Source organism: Sturnus vulgaris, chromosome 19 (assembly GCF_052056855.1).
Source record: "Sturnus vulgaris isolate bStuVul1 chromosome 19, bStuVul1.hap1, whole genome shotgun sequence".
Classification (NCBI taxonomy): Eukaryota; Metazoa; Chordata; class Aves; order Passeriformes; family Sturnidae; genus Sturnus; species Sturnus vulgaris.
Window position 1 is genome coordinate 10,987,787 of NC_142261.1, and position 26,912 is coordinate 11,014,698.

At 44.3% G+C, this 26,912-nt stretch overlaps 1 protein-coding gene across 1 annotated transcript; it reads left to right on the forward strand.

Moving 5' to 3' along the window:
- Positions 1-1,171: 1,171 nt before the first annotated feature.
- On the forward strand, positions 1,172-25,428 carry SLC5A1 (solute carrier family 5 member 1). Its single transcript, XM_014894693.2, has 15 exons — positions 1,172-1,261; positions 3,272-3,343; positions 10,774-10,878; positions 12,858-12,917; positions 13,267-13,371; positions 17,690-17,795; positions 18,021-18,101; positions 18,457-18,674; positions 19,620-19,755; positions 20,485-20,592; positions 21,516-21,666; positions 22,533-22,701; positions 23,727-23,942; positions 24,224-24,326; positions 25,087-25,428. Exons 1-15 carry the CDS (start codon positions 1,175-1,177, stop codon positions 25,308-25,310), a joined length of 1,941 nt encoding a protein of 646 aa, XP_014750179.1. The 5' UTR covers positions 1,172-1,174; the 3' UTR covers positions 25,311-25,428.
- Positions 25,429-26,912: the final 1,484 nt, after the last annotated feature.

Below are 26,912 nucleotides of genomic sequence, written 5' to 3' on the forward strand. Positions count from 1 at the left end.
AAAAATCGTTGCCAGTGAACAGAGTGCCAGCCCTTCATTTAATCTCTGAGGAAATAACACCTGCAACCTCAGCCAGGCCTGCTGTGCTTCCCTGCTGGACTGCTTGTTCTGCTCAGTGTAACTTCAAGGTCACATTTTACACCTAAAAGGCTGTCAATGAATAATGATTCCCTAATATCAAGCAGAAAATGGGACTCTCAGATATCCTCAGAGCCCAGAAATGTGCCTGGCACCTAGATACATTGTTCTAAATACTCTGGATTTCTCTGACCTCTTCTAGCTCAAACAGAGGATCATGGGCATCATCTGGGGAAGCTTCCTTACTCAGAGCTGTGAGGATCTGTCTGTAACCAGCGTGTTCCACATCTTTGTGATCAGTTGTTTTGCTTAGCTTAATTCTGAAGTCAGAGGAGCAAATAAAGGGAGAGCAGACCCGAGCTGCGATGAACTTTGAACTTACTCAAGTGTGAAGCTGATTAGCTACAATAGAGAGAGCCAACACCACGGTCTAAACAGCCTGAAATTCAGCCCAGTGAGCTCCTGGATGCAGATCTTGTGTTCACATGCATCTTTACCTGTATCCATGTGAGAGATGGAAGCAGATTCAAGTTTTGTCCTTCCCAGAAACACGGGCCTGTTTGTCCATTGAGTAATGCTGCTGAGTTGAGAGATGACACAGAGGGTGTCCCAGATCCTGGACTCCTGGGTTTTCCCCAGTTGCCAGGTCACTCCTCACAGATAATTGCTTACCATCGTCAACTAAAAGAACTGCATCTTCCATGACTAGATTTACAGGTACAACCACTTAAAAAAAAAAAAAAAAAAAAAAAAAGGTATTCACCCCCAGTGAGGTAAATATGCGGGTTTATTGCAGCCAAGCCACTCCTTTCCGTGTCATTCCTTCTCAGATATCTGCTCGTGGATGTTAAAACCCCGAGCACCTTTGGCAGGGACACTGAACTCTGAAATCTGCAGCACCTGTAACAGAGGAGCACTCTTGGGGAAAGAGCTGTCCAAGGAAAAGCAGCAGCTTCTTGTGTCCCGCTGGAGACAAGTGAATCTGAAGTTATATATTATATAAGACGTAGGTGATGACAGCAGTTTATCATTAACCTGAGCTCTGCAAGAAGCACATAAGGAGAGAAAGAAGAAGAAAGGCAGAGAGGCAGCCAGGATGGAATCCATCATAAGGATCAACAATCCTGCAGACATCTCTGTTATTGTCATCTACTTCGTGTTAGTTTTGGCAGTGGGACTATGGGTATGTTGGGATTTTATTTTGTTTTACTTAATGAGCAGGTATATTATAGAGTCTTGGCAAAATGTTTTAGTAAGTGAGAATGTGTAATTATAAAAAGATTTTGATGCTTAATTGAAATAGTTAACAAGTGCATGGTGGGCAAAATGTGGGCACTTATTTGCATTAGAGGGGATGGTGACCTAGGGAGGCATCCCTTCGGGTGGATGAATGGAAGCAGAGGGGAAGGTGGAGTGATGGGGTTTGTGTGGGACGGGCTGAGAGAAGGGACCGGTGAAGATCAGCCAGGGCCCCTCTTAGAAACAGGCTGGACCTGGGGGATTTGGCCACGGAGCACCGGGGCTGCAGGGAGAGCTGGGGATGTGAGGTGATGCCACAGGAAAGAGTGGGGAGCTGCAGGGCTGGGGAGGGACGGGGTGGCGGTGTGGCTGTACCGCTGCCGGGACTGGCACGGGGACAGGGACAGGGACAGGGACAGGGACAGGGACAGGGACAGGGACGGGGACAGGGACAGGGACAGGGACAGGGACGGGGACGGGGACAGGGACGGCCGAGGCCGTAGGGCAGCACTGCCGGCTGTTCTCTGGCCATGGGGCTGAGCAGGAGCAGCTCCGGGGCAGCGCCTCTGTGCTGGGGACAGCCTCTCTGCCAGGACAGCCCCAGCCCAAAGGGCTGTGCCCACAGGGACACAAACACCGCAGCCAGGGGACAAAGGAGCGGCCAGCCCAGCGCTGGGACCTCCGAGCTGAAGCGTTTGGAGAATGGGCCGATACACTCAGCTACAAGGGGGAATGTCACTGAATTCGGGTTTCCCTGGGGCAAGCCCTCCGGTCACCTGAACACCTGACCATTAACACACAGAGGGCAGGGATTGCCCTCCGGAATCCGCTGCTTTCCAGGAGCAGCGCAGTGCAGAAAAGTCAGCAGAGCAAACATCCCTTCCTAACAGCCTGGCAATATTTTGAAGGGCATCAAAAATGCAGGGTTTGCACAAAGTGGACACAACTTTTTCTTTGCCTCTTCAGCATAGGAGGCCAAAAATACAGCCAAAAATCTGAAGGCTCAGCCCACCAGAACACCTTGTTGTCTGGCAGGAGGGAGATGGATCCTGCCGTGGGAGCCTGGCTGTTGCTGTAGTTGAACTTTACGTTAAAGATCTCTGACAATAAAGGGCTGATCTCTGGTTTCTCAGGCCATTGTGTGCTGAGTTAATTCCTGGAGCTCTTTCTTTCCACCCATGATGACATTGCTATTGGACAAATACTTGTTCAGTTGCTGTGTGGAGTTAAATGTAAATCTATCATATTTACTTCCTTTCTTCTGTATCTGAAGAAAATATGTTGCTAATTTTTCCAGGTCTTCTTCGCTTATTTACCTGTTCAAAGTCCATCAGAGTAGACAATGGAAATCCAGTAAATAATGGCTCAGGGCCATGAACAAAAATTGGAGGAAACTTCCCTCTAAAGCCCATCCCTTCACAAAGTCAACATGAGTTTGTGAAAAGGAAATATTAGCTGTCTTCTTGTTTTGGAACTTCAGAGGGAATCAGGCACAATGCTGATATCACAACAAGAAAACAGATATCTGTTGGGGCAGCATAGAATTGAGTAAAAAAGCTGCATACCTTCTGTTAATTAACTTGCACCTTCTAGTCTGTTTTGATGTCTCAAATCAAAGGCTTTTCTCCCCAGTGAAAAATACACGGGAGCTTTTACTTGAGCAATATTTTTTCTTGGTTAAATTTAATTTTATTTAATGATGGTTTGCACTCTAATGAAAGGTGAAGAAATGAAATTTGAATGGCTAATACAAACCTAGATTAAAAAAATCATTGCTCCATTATATTACTTTCTTCATTATAAGGTTTTTCTTTTTAGCCACTCTGTTTCTTTCACTTTACCCTGCCCATGTGTTTATTATCCCTTCATTCTAGCTGTTTGGTCTCAGTCTGTGAATAGCTTGCCTAGCACACTTGAAATACAATTAAAACTTTGTTTTTTCCTTTTTTTCCAGGCTATGTACTCCACCAACCGAGGCACAGTGGGAGGGTTTTTCCTGGCTGGAAGGAGCATGGTGTGGTGGCCGGTGAGTGCTGTGTGTGTAGAAAACACAGGATGTCATCTGCACCCCTGGCACTGTCCAGTCCTTACACATCGAGATCCCTGTGACATTGCTGAGGTTGGGATGGCTTTGCTGTGTGGCTGCAAATCAAACTCCTCCTCCAGCCATGGTATCACAGGGCAGACTGCACAAACAAAGCCATGGGATGGGCAGAGAAAAGTGTTGGGGGAAGTTGTCTGTGTTCAGCTCTGAGCTGTCTTGATTATGTGAGCAACTTGTTTGAATAGAAATGCATTGCTAATGTCAGTACAGACAAATCCAGTGCTTTGCCTTTTATCCCACTTTAAAACTTTTCAATATTTGGACTCTATTATTTTCATTGCACTAAAAGAAGCTGGCTCATTTTTACCACAGACAGGAATTAATTTACTGAAATTTCCCCCTTTTATTGCTCTATTGTTTCTACTTTTGGTAACAGGTTCTGGTCTTGTACAAGGAGAAAAATTCTTGGAAATGTTCTGATATGGTATTGGTAAAATATCTTTTAAATGTACTTCAACATTAGCTGTGGCTTACATTGATTGTCTTCTGTGGATGTCTATTATCTTCCAAGGTAGAGAACAGGAGTCATAGGTACAAAGTCTTCTTAGCCTTCCATTCCATCAGGCCTTTGGCAGAAATTATATTAGAAACAATTCTCTATTTCTTCCTGATCATACAGTCTCTTTGATATGAAAAACAGAAACCTCAGACAAACCTGCATTTTCTCTATTACTGGAATACTGGAAAATGGGGTAGTTTTCACATTATTCTGTTTATTTCAATGGAATTCCTCAACACCCCTGATCTTGCATTCAGTCTCAGAAAATGTTTCTGCACTTCATGAAAGTTTGGGAGTCAAGACTCCACACACATTGATTCAGTTACAGGACCAGAAGACTGAGAGTAAATATTGGTTCCCTAAAGATTTAGTAATTTTCTTGAAGTAGGCTGCAGAAATACCTACACACCTTTCAGTCTTGTGCTTCAGGGAGCTGCTCTCTGCCTTTAGGAGGCATTGGGACAGCCTCTTTAAGGACATGAAAGGATTAAAGGCCAATGACAGTAAAAGGTTTCTTCATCTGATGTAGCAGGTCTAAGAAAATTCAGGTTTCTTTGGAAGATTGAGGAAAGGGAAAATTTCCAAGTTGTTTTAAGATAAAACCCATCATTCTGGGAGAAGAGAAAAAAAACCAAACCAGATTACTCTGCTTAACTGTCACTTTAATCAGTGGGCTGGTCTGAACCTTGTGCAATTCTGTCTGCCTGCCAAGGGGATATGAATATCCTTTTGTGCAGATGTAAATGGAGATGAAGGCAGCAAGGCAGCCAAGACTCACCATAGAAAAGTTCTGTCTTGATCCAGGGGTGCTGAGAACTCCCAATGATTCCCCTGAGACTTGGGGGAGAGGATCTGACACTGAGTCTCTGCAAACACAAACCCAAGACTCAGCAAGCTCCCCTCCTCCAGTGGGAGGCCAACAGGGATCACCCCACAGTTCCTGCCAGAATTCCCTCTCTCCTTCCCAGACTCTGTGAGCTGAGGTGGACAAAGTGCTAGTCCTCAGTGCAGTCCTAGATCTCCTCCTCAATCCTTCCCTTTGGAATGCCAGGAGTGTCTTCCCATGCCATAAAAATAAACCTTTCTTGCTATTCTTCCTCGTATCACTCAAAATAAACAAAGAGCAAGCACTCCAAAACCACAAACTAAATACCATGTCAGCAGCATCACCTTGGAAAGTTTGCCTTGGATAAAAAGAGATTCCAAAACACCAATTCCCACAGCTTAGCAGGTAGATGGGATGTCCATCACCCAGAACAAACTGGGCTGAAATGATGAGGAAATCAATGAAAGTATAGAAAGTTTAGTCAGAGATGTGATCTCAGTTCTGCAACAGCTAAAGCTGTGTGTGATGTTTTACTTCTGTGCTTTGACTTCTCTTTTCTGCCAAGTCAGGGCTAACCTGGAATAGTTCTGGATAGCCCCAGTGCATTTGCACAGCCAGGGTGGGGGCAGTTGTTTTGCAAGTGGACTCTTGTTTGTCAGATTTCTCCCCTGCCATTTCAGGATAATGACCCTTGTCATGTAATTGGTTTCTGGAACAGAACAAAATGAAGGAAAAAAATCCTTCCACAAACTTGCTATAAACTTAATTCCCCTAAACTAATTGTATTTTTCAGTGGTTGTCTGTATTCCATGCTCTGCAGGGCACCCACGAGTGGCTTTTCTGACCCTACAGGGAAGGAGGCTCATTAGCAGTGTATTAGGATCTCTTACTGACAATCTGGGCAGGGATTCTGTTCACTTAAACCATAAAATATCTGTGCTTTGGTAGACTAGAGGAGACCCTGGTAATGCAGGCCTAGAGGTTATTCCTACTTTTCATATGGATTTTGAATGTTTCCAGTCACTGGCAAACTGTGATTGTGATTCAATTTCTCAATGTACAAAGTAGCACCAAGACACATCCTGGGCTAAATCTGACCTGCTGTGGCTCTAATTGTTCTGCTTCAGCAGAATCCAAAAATGTTGTTCAGCATTTTGCAGAACCAAGCCCAGAGATATTTTTCTGGCTGAGGTGAGAGTTCACTTCACTGGAATCACTGCCCTTGTGCAGTGGCTGAGCCATCTCAGTAGTTCCAATGGTTAATTAGGGATAAAGGACTGAAATCTGTCGTTGGTTAGTCATAATGGTATGGAATGCAGTGCCCTTTCCACAGTCTTTATAGAAACTGAGAGAAGAATCTTCAAGAAATTGGTTTTGGTCTCGTGGGCTTTGAGGGAAAGATTCATATGGCTCTTTAAATCCTCATCATCAGCTCTGCTTTTCCCAAAAAGACACAGAGAAGCTCAAGGCAAGTGAGGGCTCTGTAGCAATGGGCCTTGCCAACTTCAGCTTCCTTTGCCAGATGAAGGAGTTGGGTTCAGCCAAATACTTCCTGCCATTGTAGGACATGAAGTATCTGTTCCTGCAGAACAGTCAGCTTTAGGAGCAGCCACTCTCACAGGATTAACAGCCCTTCATGCACAATTTTAAAAACCCAAACTTTTGAAGCTTTCCTGCTTTTGAATTTTCTTCTTCAGGTTCTGTAATTTTGCAGGCAGACAGAGCTGTCTGCACAAAATTATGGGTTACCTTCTACACCTCAGTTCCTGAGGCATGAATGGTAATAGGACAAAGAGTATCTGCTGGGCATCTGAAGGCCAGCTCTGTTAGAAAGATTTAGTGAACAGTAGGCAGGAAGGGTGCAGGGTCAAGGGCACTCCAAACAGAAATGTAACTCAGCTCGTTTGTCATGTACACTTGGTCATGTACATTTAGATCTTTGTGAGACAGATAAGAATTAGTGGAAAAAATCCAATAGATTCTTGTTTGAGCCGTGCACAGCTTATCTTTATGGCCATCAGAACCGACCACTGGCATGATTTCTCTGATCTTTGCAGCCAGTTAAGTTTCACATAGTCTCAGGATTTCCCCCACTTGCTGAATCTGACACTGCTATGAGGAAGCAGGAACGACAATTCTGCTGTGAATAAGATTTGCATTTCTTTCTCTTAGGTAAAGTAGAATGAGAAACTACCTTATTTTGTTAAGTTCTATGCAAAAAAAATTACAGTGTTGAAACAATAGTTTTCAGGGTGAAAAGAATAATGAAGTAATCAAAGCAAAGCTCAGATAGAAAAGTAAAAGTTCAGTGAAATGCATTTCTACAGAATTTCCAGAGGGCCAGGAGGTGTTTCAGTGCAAAGTGGGGAGGTATCAGATCCTCCTGAGCCTGAGCTGTTCCAGCAGCCATTGGGTTTGTTGGAGCACTGACATTTTTGATGAGTATTGTACATCCATCCCTCCTGCTAAGTGCACTGGGAATTGTATGGATGTGGTAATAATGCAATTTATAGAATTTTCACATTAATTAGGAAAGAAGAATAAAACACCACACTTCCTTCTTCGTGTCTCAGAGCCTTGGAAGTGTGGCAGTAATATTGCATTGTACTGATTTTTCCAAAGTGTCTAAGGGTGATCCCAAAAACTCAGGTAGGAAAAATAATGCCTTTGCATCAGAGTGAAGTCACATGGAGCAGGGAAGAGCTGTGAGTTAAAGAAAAGCATGAACAGTCTCAAGGAATAGGAATGAGAAACGTGTCAGGGAAGAGGGATTTGAGAAGCAGCTTCTGCAGGAGCAATAGCTCAGGGGTGGCTCAGGGATGGCTCAGGGATGGCTCAGGGGTGGCTCAGGGGTGGCTCAGGGATGACTCAGGGATGGCTCAGGGGTGGCTCAGGGATGGCTCAGGGGTGGCTCAGGGGTGGCTCAGGAGCCCGTGGGGTGAGAGGAGCCCCTGCTGTTCTCTGCAGTGGGGCTAAGGAAAGGGTTGGGTACTGAGCTAATGCCTTCAGGAGGGTGGGCACGGGGGCAGGGGGATGGACTGGCAGGTCCTGGCAGGGACAGGAGCCACAGGCTGTGCATTCTGCACTCTGTCACTGCATCCATCCAGCTGGGAATGGCCAGGGCTGGGATGTCACTGCATCCTCCACTGAATGAGAAGAGCAAGGTGAAACAGTTAATGAATAACAGGAAAAAACACAGTGATCATCATCTGTTTCAGGGTGGTGGTACTTCTGCTGAACAGAGTGCTCTTGTTAAGACCTGACCTCTTAAAATATTTTAAAAGAGTTAATGTTCCACGTTTTCCTCAGATTAGTTCAAGTTTTTCATCCTCTTTCCCTCTTAGCAGTTTTGTGCCTTTCAACCAACTTTCTTCTTCACCTTTCCTCCTAGATGTGTCTTTAAAGTCAATTCACTCACACATTCACTGAGAACAGTTAACACTTCCAGAAGATTGTTTCCCTCTGCCATTCCCAGTTTCAGCCCAGAGTTTTTAAGATGTTCAGCAGCATCTAGCAATGGCAAATCAAGAATTCCAGTCATCAGCCTTTCCAGTACAGAAATCCCACAGCAGTAGGTTCTTCAGCAAGGCAGCTTGAGCCCAGAGCCCATCTGCCTCTTTCCTCATCCTTAAAATATGGCAGATGGGAAATTTCTCTTTCCCCTCTGGCATGAGCAGCCAATGGAGTGTGAGGCTGTTTGGTCAGCACTCTCCTTGCTGTGATCATGCTGCAGATTTGAGGGTATTCTGCATTTTCCTGGCTATGAAGCCATGTTCTCCCTTCCCAGGTATATGACATAACTGAAACCCATTTTTAAAATGGCATCCATTATTAGTATATGTTCATCTTAAAGTCCTGCTGCACTGGATGTTCCCTAATTCAGAGAAAAAAATTTAGGCTATGAGTGTGGGATCTGCATTCACATTGTTTTGTTCTTGTGATGGTCCTGAATATGTTGGTAGTTTTGCATTGGTTTGGTTTGGTTTTGTATTTTTCTTTCAATATAATGGCATTTTACATAAATTTGAGAACAGAGCATCAGTAGCATTGCCTGCAGTATGTCCTGGGGATTCAGGCACCGAGCCAAAGCTTGTGCCTGTCTCTTCTCAAAGTTCCTCTTTTGCTGCTTCTGTTACTTGGATCTGCCTTTAAGCTTTTGAAATAGGAGAAGGAACACATTAAATAAAATCAGAGATTAATGTGGTTAATATTTTCTGGTGATTGTATTTCTAGTAACCTAGATTTAAGTTTAATTATTTATCTACAAGGAAAGCATTGGGCAACAGTGATAATGCTTGGTATAAATGGTACTTTTTTCTTCACTATCATTTCTGGAGACCTGTTGCAGTCATGAAGAGCTTAGAAGAAAGAGAGGCCTTTTGTTTGCCAGTGTTAGTTGCAAAACTTATCAGTTGTGTAGAAATGTCATATGACAAACTGGTTACAGTTCTGTAGGGCACAACTGACTTTTAGAAAAAACCCCAAATCCAGAAAGGAGTGAACTTAGAAACATAAATTTCCTGTCACAGCAAAAGAACAATTTGTCTTCAAAGAGATTAGAAGAAATCAGGAGATCAAACTGAGGAAGGAGAAAAAAACGTAAACCTGGAAAAGAAAGAGTGGAACCTTCTGAATTTTGTGTGTTGCAAATAAAAAATGGGGTAGGATAATCTATTTGTTATCAGATATCAGGATTGTGGGTTGAAGAATGTGGTTGCTATTTCTGGTTATGGCATAGCTCTATAGAATAAATCTGCTCTGCAGAGGGAGATTTCTATGAAATCCTTCATCCTCCCAAAACTCAAGTGATCATCCCTGTGCTCCCAGAAACATTGATTGAATATTTGCTGCCATCCCAATCAGTTAGACTCAATGATCCTTGTGGATCCCTAAGAACTCAGGATATGCCATCATTCAAGTGAGAGCATTAGAAGAGGTCAGCAGAAGTTCCCTTGCCTGCTTTCTATGTGGTTTTCTTTCTAATCCTGTTTTGGGGTTTTTGCGGTTTTTTTGGTTGGTTGGTTGGTTCTTTGGGTTTTTTTTAGCTTTCAGAAGATATAAGAAAAAAACAGAAAAGAATAAAAAAAATGTTCACTTCCTTTTTTTCATCTCGGAACTTCTCCAGCTTCCTTGTTCTCTGCCCACAATACTCAATCCAATCCAACCTCTTTTTCATGCTCGACTTCTCACCCTGCCTCCTTCAGCACCTGACCAGTAAATTATCACTGGGTATTTCTGCTGCCTTTAATGTGGTCATTGGAAGGAAATGAAGCTCATTCCTTTTCATCTCTTCTATTGTCTAAGATACTTGATTAAGGATTAAATCTTTGTTAATGGCTCCTGCCTGTCTGTAAATCAACAGGAACCTTTCATTTTTTAATCTCTCCCTGGTCATGAATTCCCATGTTCTCCCTACTGTTCTGATTATATGATCAGCATTGAAAGATCCAGCCCTTCTTAACTAGAACTCCTTGATTTGCCATTGCTTGTAGCTTCCAGAGGTGTTTTCTCAGCAGACATTTCTGCTATGCAGTTTTCAGAATTTAATTCAGTAATCAATACGTTTTGGCTAAAAGTGAGCCAAGTCCAGCTCTCACCAATGACACTTTCAGATGCACAGGCTGTGCAATATGGATCAGGGAGTGCAGCTTTCACAAGTGGGGATGCCCTTGTCGTTTCCTCCTGTAACAAGGATGATCAGAGTCTTCTTCCCTGATTGTTTTGATATCATCCCGGTGTCAATTTGGCAAGCTTTGGCAAGTATTGGTGTAATATATTTTTTACTCAACTGGAAGATATTTTATTCAACATCCTATTCTCCTCACTATTGTAGATGTGATGGTTGGAGGCTCTGGTTTCAGTGGGAGCAGTAAGTGTGAGTCCTGAAAATTATCAAGAAAGTTGATTGTCAGTCATTCTCATCATCACCACCACCACAGACAGGCATGAGTTCAATGTGCCAAATGAGGAGATTTTTAAAAAATTCCCGTGAACATAAGAGCCAATTTTTGTTTTCTCTTTTTGCAGATTGGTGCTTCTCTGTTTGCCAGCAACATTGGCAGTGGACACTTTGTGGGAATAGCAGGAACAGCAGCAGCTGGAGGAATTGCCATCGGAGGATTTGAGTGGAACGTAAGTGGCACATGTGTCAGTGAAAGTATTTGTGACATCTGCATTATCTGCAGGGCTTAATCAAAATAACATTGCCTACTAATTTAGGACTGTCAAAGTTTGTGCTTGGCAACACTTGTTTTCTGCACAGACCAGTAAGAGCCAATGTAATCTAGTATTTAACCTGTCCAAGCTACTGGAAAAAGATGATACTTTTCTATTGAGGCTTTTTACAGAGCACAGAACCAAATAAATTGGTGGATGTTCTTCCCTACACATATCTTTTTATTACTTTTAAAGTATTTATGAAAAACATTTTTAGACTGCAGGATGCCGGGAAAAAATAATCAGGTTTGTAATCCACAGTAATTTTTGCAGCATTTTGCTATGTAGAAATTCTTGGAGGGGCTTTGATTTCTCCACAGGCTGTAAGGAATTTTGAACATCCTTCACAAGCACCTGCACTCCAAAAATCTTGTCCTCTGTACCTTTTCTTTCCTGTAACTACGCACGTGTTTTGGTTCCAGTACAGGGTAGAGATCTCCAAGCTGACCTTAAATGAGCTTCCCGGAGGGGCAGGGTCAGTAAAGTGCAGCAGCACAGAGATTGCCGTGAGGGACTGCACAGCATTTCCTTGTGCTGTCAGCTCTGCGGGTGTGGCTGCCAATGCCGTGTGTAATTCACCCTCGGGAAGGGATTAGGCCGTGGCACCAAGGGTTGAATGAGCCTCCACAGGACGGGACTTCCCTCGTGTTTACTCCTGAGCGCTGAAATAATCGTCCCACCCCGAGGGATTTGGTTTGTGTTTCTTAGCAAGTAAATGGTTGTTGCAAATAATCCAGTACTGGTATGATGGAAATGTTTAAGGAAAAGGACAAAGCTTAAAATGCACTGTACAAGGTGTGCAGTTTACCTGTCAGCTCCCTCTTTTTGATTATATCAGGCCTGTGACAGACCTGATTCTCCTTCTTATTCCAGCAGAACGAAGCAAATCAAAAGAGAGCACAGATCTCTAGGGCCCATATCCTTCTTCAAATATCTCTACTCGTTATCTCCTGGGAGATTCCTGCTGGGCCAATATCAGTACCCAGGGTACAGCAGTGCTTGGTTGGGAAGCAGCAATGGTGTCTGTGGGTGCTTGAGCAGACACACTGCAGAGTTCATGACTTACAGTGGGACAGTTAACAGACATGATGAAAGTAATACCAAATTTGACTCTTGTCATCCTTGTTCCATTGAAATTATTTCTATTTGGTATCAGAATGACAGCAGAAGCTGACCCAGTATTTCTTGTCCATCTTACAGTCTTGACCTAAGGGCAGAACTTAGAAGGTACAGGTTAAAAGCCCTCTAAGCCCTGTGGACAAAATAAATAGAGTGCACCTCTGAGGGCAGGAATTTGTTTTATATTTGTTGATTTAAGTATGTACAACTTGATATTGGACAGCATTCCAGCCATTTAAGTCAGAAAACTTTGGCACTGCTATACAGTAAGATCAGTAGCTCACAGAATACACATGGGTACACAAAATATATTATTAAATTGTAATATGAAAATACAAAATATTTTACAAATTGCATGTGGTGCATCCTGTATAGGGTATGAAATAGTTGTAAAACATTCAGCCATCCTGGGCTTGCTCTGAAGAGAGCTGGGATAGGCTGGTGCCACTGCTGGAGTTGTGATTCAATACTAGAGGGCAATCCTGTGAGTAGAAATCAGCTGGTTTTGTAGAAAATACATAATAATGTGTTCTTTGGGACAGCTAGCATGAAACTCAGGCTGCATTATACCTGATGAAGTTTTTAGCCAAGTTTTCATGTCCAAATTTTCAACTGTAAATCTGAGGACAGAGCAGAGCCGCCTCCCCCCACACCCCTGCAGCACTCAGGTTTTTGTGATTTCCCTGGTCTCTGGCTCTGTTGGGTCTGATAAATGGTCTTTGGGAACAGTGTGTAGACACAGGAGGCTAACTCAGCTGATCTTGTCTTGGCTGCAGGCTCTGATATTTGTGGTGATTCTAGGATGGCTCTTTGTGCCCATCTACGTCAAAGCTGGGGTAAGTCAAACCACTACATTACACTTGTGTGCTGCTCATGTTTGCAGGCCAGGGCTGGAATATTGCAAAGTCACTATGAATGGCACGAGATCCAAGTGTGCCAGAGCAGCACTTTGTTATATCTGTGTACTTGAAAAATGAGGATTCTCTGTTCTAAGAGCTGAGCTGAGAAGTACTTGCTGCTCTCTCCTTGTTCTCCTTTGATTCCTGGAGCTGCTCTTCCTTGAAACTGCAATTGCAGCTCCCCTAATTTTGTGCTCCACTCTCACAGTATCTGAGTACCAAAAATCTTCCTCTAATTTGATTTGTACCTGTTTCCCATTATCTAAAACCTTTTCCACCTCCACAGGTGGTGACAATGCCAGAGTACCTGAAGAAGCGTTTTGGTGGGAAACGGATCCAGGTCTACCTGTCAGTCCTTTCCCTGATCCTGTATATTTTCACAAAGATCTCAGTAAGTGAAACTTCTACAGCATTTCTTCCATTCTACACTGATCTAATCTTTTACAATATTGCTTTCACAACTGGTCAACCATTTTTGGTTTGGAGCACTTGGCTGAATTAACAACTGTAAAAGTATGATTTTGTGTTTTCTTTATTCTGTCCTGTGAGACTCTGTGATGCAATCCAAGGTTTTTTTCTTCCTGGCATTGTCTCTTGATGCTTGTTGTGCTTTGTCTTTTTAAAGTTTTGGGGCTTACTTTTACATTTGCTCTCTTCTAGAAAACATCAGAATGGAGGGAAACTTGTATTGCATTGTGGTCTGTTATTTTAGGGATCTGTGAAACCTGGGTCATTTTTGTCCCTAGATTTCTTATTTAGTATCCTCTGGTGAGCATGCCATCAGTAATATAGGTGAGGGAAAAGGGCGGGGGGACTATGGATAAAAAAACAATAACAGGAATTAGAAAATGGGAGAGTGGGGAAATGGAAATTAGGGAAATTGTAGCAGCTGAGGTGAAAGGAGGGAAGAGGAGAGATTCTTTTAATGGGCAAGTGATTGGTGTAAACTTTAAGGTGCTATGAAGTTAATGTTTATTAAGTAAATGGATGTGTTACTGTGGCATAGTAAAGGGAACTGGTATTTTCCATATATTTTGAAAGTACTAAGCTTCTAAAGAAGTCCACAGTTCAGGAATACCTCAGTCTGTTGTTTTGCAGAAGTTGTCATGGCAGATTAGTCTTTGCCCTCTGAATGGGAACTGAGTGATAATAGTGCAATTTAAGCTAAAAGATTGGCCTTTTGCTCTCATTCTCACATCATAACTGATCCTTAGAGAGGTTATAAATTAAACAGGTTGGTAGCATGAGCTGGCCTCAGAGCTGGATTTCTGTATATTTCAAAAGGATTAGAGAGTTTGCTGTAGTTGTGGTCAACTATCATAGTCAGAACTCCAGGGTACAACACAGAGTTCTGGACATTCCAGCAGCAGAGAACCCCCTCCAGTCAGTCCTTTTCAGCCACACATGCTGGTAGTGAGCCTATCAAGATGCTCCTAGGTTCTGAATTAACTATCCAGCTTTGATTTCCAGCCTGTGTCATGCCTAAGGGTGTTATTATGGGATTTTTCATTGTTTCAGTTGGAGTGTTCTGTTTTCAGGAAAAACAGGTTCTTCATTTAAGCTTCCAGTGTGATCACGAGGGTCAAACACCCTCTCCATAGTCAAGGGATCCATACAGCACCAGGCTACCTGAGCCCCATTCTACCATCAACCCATCCCAGCTTCCCATCAACCCATTTATTCCAGGTGTTTGTGGGGAGTGCCAGGGAGCTGAGTCTCTGTGCTATGCAGGGGGAAAATATGGTGTTCAGTTTCCTCTAAGCATTTCTTTTGTTTGCCCCAGTTGCTCTGAGCAGCTCTGGCAGTGTCTGTGCCTGTACAAGAGAGGTTTCTGTAGTGTACAAACAGGTCTCTGCACTGCTGCCTCATGTCACTGCATTTGGATGGGCAGGATCTGCCCAGGACTGATTTGCTTGTTCTGTCTGGTTCAGATTAGGCAGAGCAGCCAGTCCTTGGAGGTTTCAGGTGCTCTCAGAGGGTCTCAGAGTAAGTTTTGCTCTGTCATGCTGTGCAACACCACGTCCACATGGTGGCCAGAGCGGGGAGGGAAGGGCTGTTCCCTGTAGGGAACTTTGCTGTGGGGAGAGGTGCAAGCACAGGGAGGGGGCACAGGCCTCCCTCCCCACAGACACGCTGGATATCCAAACACATCAACGTGTTGACAAGCCCTTGTATTTTGATTCCCTCAGTGCTGCCTTGGCAAACACTCCTTTGTGATCTCTGGGGCTCTTTGAGATCTGATAGAGGGATGGGCTCCTGCCCCGCCCTGGATGGGAGGCCACACCCACCAGCGATCCTCACTGCCCCTTATCCTTGCAGAAGAGTGGCATCTCTTGCTCCTGGGGTAGTTATTTCATGTGCCTCTTCCTTGCTGTGTTGAAATACTATGTAGTGTTCTTAATAATATAATTACAACAATGCTTTCTAGGGAGTAATATATCAGGTTGTGTGACTCGTCCCTTTGCACACCTCTACAGTGGCCTTACCCTTTCTCTTTCCCTGCACATTTTCTGTGGGTTTTGTTGATTTATTTCCTTGCTTTGTGGCTAATCAGCCACTTGACACAGAAGGACATGCTGCAAGGAGTTCATCCTTGGGATCAGGACACATGATTTTTGAGCCCAAAGGATTTGTGTCATACAGGGACTTCACCTGTACCTGCTCCCTAACTGTGCAGCACATTGTGAGTAGTGCCCATAGCAGTTTGAAGAGGCCTTTTAGCCACTAGTGTTGATGATATTGGCCATTATGCTAAAGGAAATGGTCTGGTAAAAATAAAGTCTTGATGGATAGTAATAGACTGAGTTAATACAAGACAAAAGGGAGTTAAGGTCTGAATGATTTGAAGAAATCAGAAATCATAAACTGGAATGTCTAAATCTGTTAGAGCATTTCTGTTCATTGTACATAATTTCAGTAGGAAATCTAAGGGTGTAGGCTTGCCAGGGGCAAGATGAAGAGAAGAATAACCTTCTGCTAGGAGAGCACAGTGGGTTAAAGAGGAGATGTCCCTGCTCTGGGACTCTCAGGATACACAGCTGGCATGTGTCTGGCCAGCTCCTTTGTGATCCCTGCCTTTGCAGAGACAGCCTGTAGTGTAAAGGAAAGAGTGACTCTAATAAGAGATTAGATAACGATTGTCTATAAACCAGTATCAGTGGAGAAACAAGGAAATAATTGGAAGGCAATAATCTTACTGGGAAGGAAAAGCAGTGAAGCTGGAAGATAACTCAGCAATTTGAAGAGGCTGATACATTGCTCAGAATGCTCAATAATTAACTATACATTTATTCGTGGGAATGATTTTAGGTCCCTTAATATTTAATGCTACATAGGCTAAACTAAAGCCAAGAACAATAAAAGCAGGGTCTGGCACATGGACTGATTAGTGGTGTGAAAAGACAGGAAACTAATCACCACAGAGAGATGGGGCAAAGGATGTGGTCTGACAGTGGGGTAGGAGCTAAAGGCGCTGGTTCCCGTTTCCAAACTGAAGGCTGTAAGAAATCTGCTCCACAGGCAGAGCTCTGGGAGTGGGGCCTGTGCTGTGACTCACTGCTCCACAGAAGCAGCCGCCTGCACTGGGGCTGCAGAGCCCCAGCCTCGTCCTTCAGCAGGAGCCAGGGCGAGGTCCTGCCCTGCAGCCTCATTGCAGTCTCGGGATTGAAGATGGGTTTTCTCCATGGCTCCGTGCTGCCCGGGCAGAGCCGGGCTGGGCTGGGATCCCCGGCTCTGGCCGGCCCCGGAGCCCCCCCAGGGCTGGGCTGGGAGGCTTTAGCCCAGGGCTCGGCCAGAGCTGAGTGTCTCTGCTGAGTTCTCTCGGGAACCCCACGGGGACTTGCTGTCAGCTGAGGATGCGAGTCCCTGTGCAGAGCCCTCGGATGGGGGGTGTGGGTGCAAAGGGAGGAGGGCAGCCGAGCTGCAGAGGAGCCCATGAGCTGCATGCTCGGGAGTAACCTCTAATGAAAACATAATTTACAGAAAGGCATCGCAAGTGCACTGGGGCAGATTATTCTGATTGCAAACTTGTATAAATAACATTGATGCCAATTACCTCTAAATCAGGACCTGATTTAATGGGATTAACTCCCAGTGCTACTCTGAAACCTGAACAATTCCTTCCTTATGCAAGAGCTGAAGGTTTCCTCTCTTAGTCAACTGCTAATTCTTCTGACAGGAACTTAAAAATAGAAACCATACGAAATGTTTGCCTTTAATGCAAATTCACTGTTTGTCCGAAACCAGCGAGACGAGCTACACCACATGTGAACAGTAAAGGGAAAGAGATTTGTGGGGTGGCATTGAAGGAAGAGAAGTGTCATGTCTTGGAGGTGTCACACAGTCCAGCCCTGCACACAGCAGCAAATGAACTCACACTCAGTTTTAAGCAGTTTGTTTTGAATATCTCTCTTAGTGCCTAAGTACTGAGTAGTGAGGTGACTGTCTAGAGAAAACAACCCTGTTAAAAAAGGCCTGGAAATTCTCTGAGAAGTGTTACACTTCTAGTACTAAGAACTCCACACCTCTGAGGGGACACTGGCAGGTGCAAAAAATGGCTTCTCTTTTCTTTTTGATTTGTGTGTGCAGTGCTACAAGGGGCAGAGTTGTGTATTTCAGTGTCCTCATCATGGAACTATTACATGTCATCATGAACCTAAACATTGCTGAATCTATCTTTTTTGGTTTTGTTTTGGTTTTTTTTTGTCTAGGCTGATATATTCTCTGGAGCTGTATTTATCCAGCTGGCCATAGGACTGAATCTTTATGTGGCCATAATTATCCTGCTTGCTATTACTGCTCTTTACACTATCACAGGTGAGTTTGCAGAGAAGTCTGATAAATCAGAGATGCCAGGGGAGCCAGAAGAAAGAGAAGAGAGAAGTCGAGAAAAGGGCAGAAATGAAAACATGAAATGGGGATTATTTACAGTGGTCTTTGAAAGACAGAGGTTGTGAGAAAAGGGACACAAAGAAAAAATTATTTCCACTCACACATTTGCCCAGGGCTAACTTATTTGTCCTGACTTTCCTCTGCCATCAGGTGGCCTTGCAGCTGTGATTTACACAGACACCTTACAAACGTTCATCATGGTAGTGGGATCCATTATTCTCACGGGATTTGGTAAGTAAATCAGATGAATTAAACTGGAATGTTCAACCACAGATCTTGCAGTGGCTATGGGAATGAATCCTGCAGTGTAAAACTGTTACATTAAAGCAGGAGGTTTCAGCTCTTGTATGTATTTATCAGGGAAGAAAACAGGCATGTTGCCAAAAGTCAGGCATATTGCCAAAGCCCTTTAGTCACTGTGTCACTCTGTCTCCTCAGCACAAGTGAATGTGTAAGGTAATAAACAGCATCCCATGACAGGACTTCTATGTCCACATTAAGGAGGTTTTTCTCTTCACGCTCTCAAGCTCCGTTTGAGATTTCAGTGAGAAATCCCTTATTGCTGCTTTTCTTTTCCATGTTTCAGCATTTACTAAGGTAGGAGGGTATGAGGCTTTCATGCAGAAATACATGGAAGCCATTCCATCCAACACCACCTATGGGGACACCCAGGTGGATCCCAAGTGCTACACCCCTCGCAGCGACGCCTTCCACATCTTCCGAGACCCCACGGGGGACCTGCCCTGGCCAGGGCTCGTCTTTGGCCTGAGCATCATTGCCTTGTGGTACTGGTGCACTGATCAGGTAAGGGGGGAGCCCAGTGCCTTGCAAAGGCCAAACACAGAATTCCATGCTCCAGGGTGATCTTCCCCTGTAATGCAAAGCTGAACATAGCTGAAATAACAGAACTGGCTGTAATTTCAAGGCTGCTCAGTGACTTGTCAGTTCCTGGTTTCTAGACACCTCTCACATGTAAGAAAATAGAACGAGTGGTTTTTCTAATCTTCCTGCAGGTGTCTGCCCAGCAGATCCCATGTCTGCCTCCTTTCTCTTTTTTTTGTCTGTGACCATGTGTAAAAACATAGAGAGGCTGTGCTGTGCATAGGAAACCATGCAACAAATGACCCTTGTTAGACTGAGTCTAGATACCATTCCCTTTTCAGTAAGACAAGTTTGTTTCTTATATTTTCAGCTTTCATCTTTGCTTGCATAGTCTTGGGGGGATTTTCTTTATGTCTGGTCTTTCAGCTGAGAGACACTTCTCCCATCATCCTTCCTTCTGTCTAAAACCTACTGTCCAGTTTCCCCAAGAGACCACACTGACATGAGTAAAGAAAAGTGTGCTCTTACACCAGCAACATGTGAATGTGTCTCTAACAAATTATCTATCTGCATCTTGAATTGTGAGAAAGATCATCTTCATGATTTCTCAACAAATTAACAAAACCCCCAATGTAACTGTATTTACTGTTCAGTCAAATATTCTATTCCTTTTTGGCCTTTTAGTCTGTCTGCTTTAAAAACTTTTTGTGAGAGAAGTCTTACCTCTCAAACACACACTGGATAAGTAGTATTTTCCATTACTTATTTCCAACATATCCTTTGATTTTCATGTAGTTTTCTTTTTTCCTAGCAGCAGAAATGCTAAATAGGCTCTTTTGCTATCACAGAAGTCAAGAAGTACCTTGTATCTGGAACATGGCATGAGGTGATCATGGAAATATTATAGCTGCCATGTGTCATTGACAGGTTATTGTCCAAAGATGCCTCTCTGGAAAGAACATGTCCCATGTGAAGGCTGGCTGTATCCTGTGTGGGTACCTCAAACTCTTGCCCATGTTTATCATAGTGATGCCTGGAATGATCAGCCGGATTTTGTACCCAGGTATGATATGGATACAGAAATGAAAAGTTCTTGCTGCCTGCCTTTCATTGCCAATCTCTCTGTCCCTTCCAAAATACCTGCTAGATTGTCATCTTCTCATCCAAATAGTCTAAGGACCTTCAGTTAACTGCATTGTAAGAAGCCACAGGCCTTCCTGCTCACCCTGATCCCAGGTTTCTGCTAATACTATTGCTGTTAGTTTTAGGGAAAAGAAATTCCAGAGCATCCCTCCCCAGCTGTCTGTTTGTTAGAGCCCCACTCTGACTGAATGAGTGGAAAATGTTGTCCAGGACAGATACTCTGCTGACAATTGGAGGGACAGGGCCATCACTCACAGACTGCAGGGTTTGGGCCATGGGCAGTCCCATGGGCATGGGGAAATGCCACATTCCCTGACCAGCAGAGTTTGGCTGTGTTGGCAGCAGGTAGAGGAGCAGGGAGTGGGCTTTGTGTTCCTCTGCTTTTCTACTTGGTCTCCTTGTGTTGTTCAGCCCTGGTCTGACAAATGAGTGCTGATTTTCTTTTGACCTGCAGTCCCTGTTAGTATTTTTTTAGAGAGGAAGGGAAGAGGTTTAGAATCACCTTCCTTCCTGCCAGCAAACCAAGGATGAAATCAAACGTGTCAATCCAGTGGCTCAACACAGAGATACATTCTAGAAGCTCTATTAATTTGGGAGCAATCTGTTGTTTATATGACCTTGTCTCAGAGTCTCATTATCCTCTCCTCAGATGTGGTGGCTTGTGTTGTGCCTGAAATCTGTCAGCGTTACTGTGGCACCGCAGTGGGCTGCACAAACATTGCTTATCCAAAACTCGTGGTGGAGCTTATGCCAGATGGTAAGACACTGTCTGTATTTGTTGTTTCTTTGTTTTAGGAAAACCAGACTGTAAAAATAAGTGATAGAGGGAGTCCAAGACCCATATTTAGTTCCAAAATTCTTGTTAGAATGGTGTACTATTAACCAAAGGGGGCGTCTATATTAGCTGTAGGTGCAGAATAGCTCCACACTGACAGTGTCAGCTCTCAGCTGGCAAATACTGGGTGCTGAAATGATAAATGAGCTCCCTTTTTGTGAAGGTAAAAAATAACCTGCTTGGCCAATGATTTATAAAGGACTCCCTGCCAGGATTTTTGAGCTGGAGGCTTATTCCCGTGGTCCTCCTGCCAACACCACAGAGGTGGGAGCTGGCTCATAGGGCACAAAAGCCAGGATATGATTTTATAGAGACCATGGCACTTTCCTGATAGCTTTCTTACTTTCTCATCCTTTGATAACGCTTGTTAAAATCCTGCAGTACTTCCCCATGCTCTGTGACCAGATCAGACCACCTGGAAAAGTGGCTTACCTCTGGTTTTCAAACAGTAAAAGAAACTTGTTTTTTTTGGCAAATACCTGTTTCACAAATATACTACAAGCAAATGAGCACTCTCCTGCAAACAAGAGGAATTATTTTTATAACTGATGGGAAAAGTCTGCTTAATATTATTTTCTTTTTATTCCAGTGTTTAACGAGGCAGCATTCACTAAGGAAGCACCTATGTACTAAAAGCTCAAGAGTTTCCCTGGCACTGCTGTAAATAGCTTTTCCCAAGCTTTGCTTCCCCAGCAAGGGAATATCAGGCAGGATTTTATGTCAGGCACATAAATGTGCCAGGCACACTCAGAGCTGGCCGATGGAAAGGGCCGGGCAAGCACCTGGTGCCAGGCACTGAGGCTCTCCCCGGAATGCTCATCCCCAATCCCATGTTTGTGTTGCAGGTCTGCGGGGCCTGATGCTGTCAGTCATGCTGGCCTCCCTTATGAGTTCCCTGACATCCATTTTTAACAGTGCCAGTACTTTGTTCACGATGGATATTTACACCAAGATTCGGACTCGGCCATCTGAGAAGGAGCTGATGCTGGCTGGCAGGTGAGCGCGGCCGAGCTCCCCTGTGCACAGAGCCGAGCAGCCCATGGGCTGGGCTGCTCCTCCCGGAATGCCAGCGCGGCTGGAGCTGCCTGCTGGAGCTGCACTGTCCCCGTGTCCCCCTGGGGCTGGAGCTGCACTGTCCCCCTGGGGCCGGAGCTGCACTGTCCCCGTGTCCCCCTGGGGCTGGAGCTGCACTGTCCCCCTGTGGCCGGAGCTGCAGTGTCCCCCTGGGTCCAGAGCTGCAGTGTCCCCCTGTGGCCGGGTTTGCAGTGTCCCCCTGTGTCCAGAGCTGCAGTGTCCCCCTGTGGCCGGGTTTGCAGTGTCCCCCTGTGTCCAGAGTTGCAGTGTCCTCCTGTGGCCGGAGCTGCAGTGTCCCCGTGTCCCCCTGGGGCCGGGGCGCCGGGCCCGCCCCGCGCTCCTTTTGGGAAACCCACGGTGCTCCCGAAGGAACAGACACTGTGCGGGGAGCAGCCAAGCTAATCCTCACTGCTTCCACTGCTGCTCGGAGGAAAATCTTTTCAATTACCTTCCCGGGCTCTGTGCTGCACCAGGCTGCAGCATCAATGAACTAGTTCTGTTCATCTGCTATTGATTTGTCTCTGGACATAACAACAACAGGAGAAAAGTGATTTTCTATGTTTTGATTGCATATTTAACCATATGCTGATGGATATTTGACATACACTATACCCAGCTTGGATTTCTTTTGTTTGTTCATTGCTAATTGGCCATTATAATTGATTTCACTAGTTGAAATACAAAATGAACATGTAAATTATTGATTAATTGCTGTTTTTTTCTTCTTTATAATAGATCATAGATACTTCTAAGCAGATGGCTAATTGAATATCTGGCTATGTTTACAGGGCATTTATGTTAGTCTTAATTGGCATCAGCATTGCCTGGGTTCCTGTGGTGCAGTCAGCTCAGAGTGGGCAGCTCTTTGATTATATTCAGTCTGTAACCAGCTACCTGGGACCTCCCATTGCTGCTGTTTTCCTGCTTGGTATCTTCTGCAAGCGTGTCAATGAGCAGGTAAATGCAAATTAGGAAATAGGTATGCATGTTCCTTTAGGAACTGGGAGAACTGGGGGGGGTTTGTCATGAGCAACTTCTTTCTGCTTATTTTAATCCCAGTATAGCCCAGGGATTTTGTGTCTCCATAGCCCAAAGCCTAACATTTCAGAGATGAGTTTGAAAAAGCTCTTTCATAGTTTGATAGATAAACAATCACCATAGATAGCTCTGAAGCTTAGGTTACCTATCACTTTGCCAAGAAGTGTGTTAAATGCATAATCTATGAACATATATTTGAAAGTTATCATTTAGGATATTGGTCACCAAGCTGCTTTACCAAACAAATCACCTCTTACCTACCCTGTCCAGTTGGGTTTTGAATATCCCCAGGACTCCACAGTGTCTCTAGGCAGCCTGTTCCAATGATCAAGCACCTTTACAGTAAGACACCTCCCCATGTTTAAACAGAATTTCCCCTGTTTCAGTTTGTGCCCATACAAACTGTGTGTCTGTTACACTTTGGGCTAGAGTAGTGTACACCAGGCACCCACCAATAGAACTGAGAATTAAACAGCTACTCTCAGGACCATTAGCAGGTAAACCAGACACACGTTTTGGAAGGATGGCACAACATTCAGGCTGGTTCCATCATGCCAGAGCTGTCAGGGATTAAGCTCTCAAAGGCAAAAAGGTATGAGCACAGCCCCTGAGGTGTGCAATCCATGTCTGAAACCTGTGCTGCAGCAGGAAAGAGCTGTGTGGACTGTGAGAAATGGTCTGGACCAGTGTCCTGAGGTGTGCCTGATATCTCAGAGCTGTTCATTGCCCCTTTCAGTTGTACTCATCCACTGAGTTGTAAATAAGGTCACTGAAAGCATCTGGGTTAAAACCCACATGCCAAGGCCATTGTAGTACATAAAACTACATCCATGTTTCCTCCAGCAACTGTTTGAGAGCTCAGAGTTCATTTCCATGCCTGAAATTACTCATTTTGATCTGAAATTACTCATTTTGATCCCTTCTTGTCACACCCTTGCCTGCAGGGTGCCTTCTGGGGCCTAATTATTGGGCTGCTGGCTGGACTGGGCAGGATGATCTCAGAGTTTGCCTACGGAACTGGCAGCTGTGTGGTCCCTTCCAACTGCCCCTTCATCATCTGTGGCATTCACTACCTTTACTTTGCAATCATCCTCTTTGGGGTTTCTGCCATCGTCATCCTGGCAGTCTCCTTCATGACCAAGCCCATTCCTGATGTACATGTGAGTATTACTGCAGTCCTGCTCCTTGAGAAATGGAACACAATGAAACCACTGCTTGGTACTCGGTGTGTTACCTCTCAACACTTCAGGCACCCCCAGCATACAGCTCCTGTAAGAAAGCAAATAGTCTTCACTGACCTGTCACAGATCTTCAGTGACTCCTCATAGCCTCAGACATCCCAGACATTTGGGATGCTGTGATGTCACAGCCAGCTGGGGTGCTGGCCAGGCTGGTTGGCCATGGTCAGCCCATGACCCATTGTCCTCTTGTTCCGTGGCAGCTTTACCGCTTGTGCTGGTCCTTGCGGAACAGCAAAGAAGAACGGATTGATCTTGATGCAGAGGAGGAGCAGGACAGATCTGATGAAAAAGATGATGAATCAGGTAACTATTGAATACTTAGAGATTCTGTCATATATTTGAGCATCCCTGCTTCATTCCTGAAGGAACATTAACATGCTTGATAGTCAAAAACATCCTCTCTCCCCCCAACAACAAACCTCAGCCCCCACAAATTTAAACAGCTCATGGGCTGCCTTTACCAATCTCTTCAGCTCAGTGTAAATCAGAAGTGAAGTGGATTTGAAGGGGGAAAATCTTATTCTCTTGGTAGCTGGGTGGCAGCTCTAGGACTAAACCAATGGCAATGCTCTGGGTCAGAGGTGCTGTGCATTGGCAGAACTGTGTGTGACTCCAGCACTCAGAGGGAATTCACCTGGACAGAGTGAGTTGTGATCAGGATTGAAGGCACCATGAAAGCACACTGCAAACCCACCTGCTCTCTTCACTGGGTTTCTGGTTCTGCTCACAAGTTCCTTTTTATCAGTGTCCTCAAATTAATTTATTTGGGAATAAATCAAATAAATTTCAATTAAGAGTGTAGAAAGTATTGAAAAAACGGAGGCCAAGTCTCTGTGCTGCAAAAGGCAGAAGGCTCTGCTTGGAACATGTAGAAAATCCCTCTTTTCCCAGGTGAGCTGTGAAAATGCTATATTAACTTGATTCTTGTACTGTTTTGTACTAAAATGCTGCCACTGAATTCTGGCCATAAATCAGAATGGGAATGTCCTCAGTCCCAGAGACCAAGAGTGTGCCATGATCTGTACTCACCTTTCCTGAGCAGAGTGTTATTTATTCCTTCCAGTTAATGAGGAAAACCAGGAGGACCCGGGATGCTGCAGGAAAGCTTACAACTGGTTCTGTGGCTTGGACCAACAGAAGGCCCCCAAACTGAGCAAGGAGGAAGAAGAGGCACTGAAGAAAAAACTGATGGACACCAGCGAAGTGCCACTGTGGAGAAACATTGTGAATGTCAATGGCATCATCCTCTTGACTGTGGCTGTGTTTTGCCATGCCTACTTTGCATAACCCCTTGATCACAGTCCTGAAATTGTACTGCACACAGTACACAGTACTGCATGGTTCCAGCAAAAATGATGGCTTGTAGATTTACACAATTAGATACACATTGCATTTTCATTATCTACATTTGTTAAACATTGGAGTGATTTACTCACTGATTTTGTGATCATAATTTCAGCAATTTAAAGATGAAGGCCACTGGGATTTTAAGAGAGAGAATTTCTATTTAGACATTGAACCAACCCTGGGCTGAGGTTCAGAATTTCCATCCAATATTCTCTCTGCTCATTATACATTTCATATTTTGGGTTCTGAACAAGGCTGCATGAGCCATATTTCATTTCAGGTCTTGTGAACTATCTTTTAGGGTTGATGACCCTATTTTGATTTTCATCCCTTCCTCTGATCATTCAATTTTCCTCTTCCTTTGGTTGTGATAATTTGATTGCAAAAAGCCTGCAACCACTGAGGGACTGTGTTACAAATTCAAAACATTGCTTTTGTCCCTCCAGACATGGGATATCTTAAGTAAAGGATTTATGTATATATCAAGGTATTTGATATTATCTATAATTTCCCATTATAGTTTTCCCCCCTTTTTCTCACTTTCCATTGGGTTGTGTTTCTCAGTTGTCAGTGGAACACTAACCTCTGAATTGATCACATTTTGAAATTGGGGAACACCTGTCTCAATCTTAAAAAGAATTTTGCTTACAGTAGATTATCTGTTTAAGGTTAACTTCCAAAGGTCCTCCTCTCTTGATATTTTAATATATTACTATACTTGAATGTGAAAGTTTTTATACAAAATACATGTATTATATATACACAGACGATACATTATGTATATGCACTCTAGATATTATATATATTTAAAATATATTTTTATGTGTGTGTATACATATTTATTTCTTACTGATCAGTTCCCACCCTGGTGTGTCAAGGACCTCTTTACTGTGGGCTTGGAGTCAATGTGCTGCCTCTGTCTGTGGACTGTGCTACAGACCTGCCCCAGGTGAAACAGCCACAGCATTGGGATGCTGGGCTGCATTTTGCAAATACATTGAAGGGCTCTGTACTGCTTTTCTGCAAAGCTATAAATCTTTCCTCTGAAGATTTCATTGAGAAATAGGATTCCTGCTGCATGGCAGCATGAGTTAGCAGTTCAGGAAGGAGAACAGCCACAGCTGTGGGATATCAGCTAAACCAGGCTGAGTGTCTCCACTCCATAAGTTTGGTACCAGCTGGGGACATAAGAAAAGACAAATTTAACACTTCAAAGCAAAAAGCAATAGATCTTCTTTTCATCTCATTCATCTTCCTGGAGAGTCAAGTGTAGAAAGAAGATGCTGGTTGCTCAGTCAGGCAGTGCCCCAGCTCCTGTTCCTTTTCACACACGTTGGTGGCACTGGGCTGTCCCAGAGCATCGCCGAGGTTCTGCCACAGGACTGGCAGCAAGGGCAGTGGAGGGGAAGGCAGAGCAGCCCCTGCAGTGCTCGGCTCACTGCTCTGCCTCCTGGGCTTTCAGCACTGCCACTTCTTAATCTCCTGGCAGCATCTTGGCTTCATTTGGATCTAACCCCAAATTCTCTGCATTCCAGCAGAACT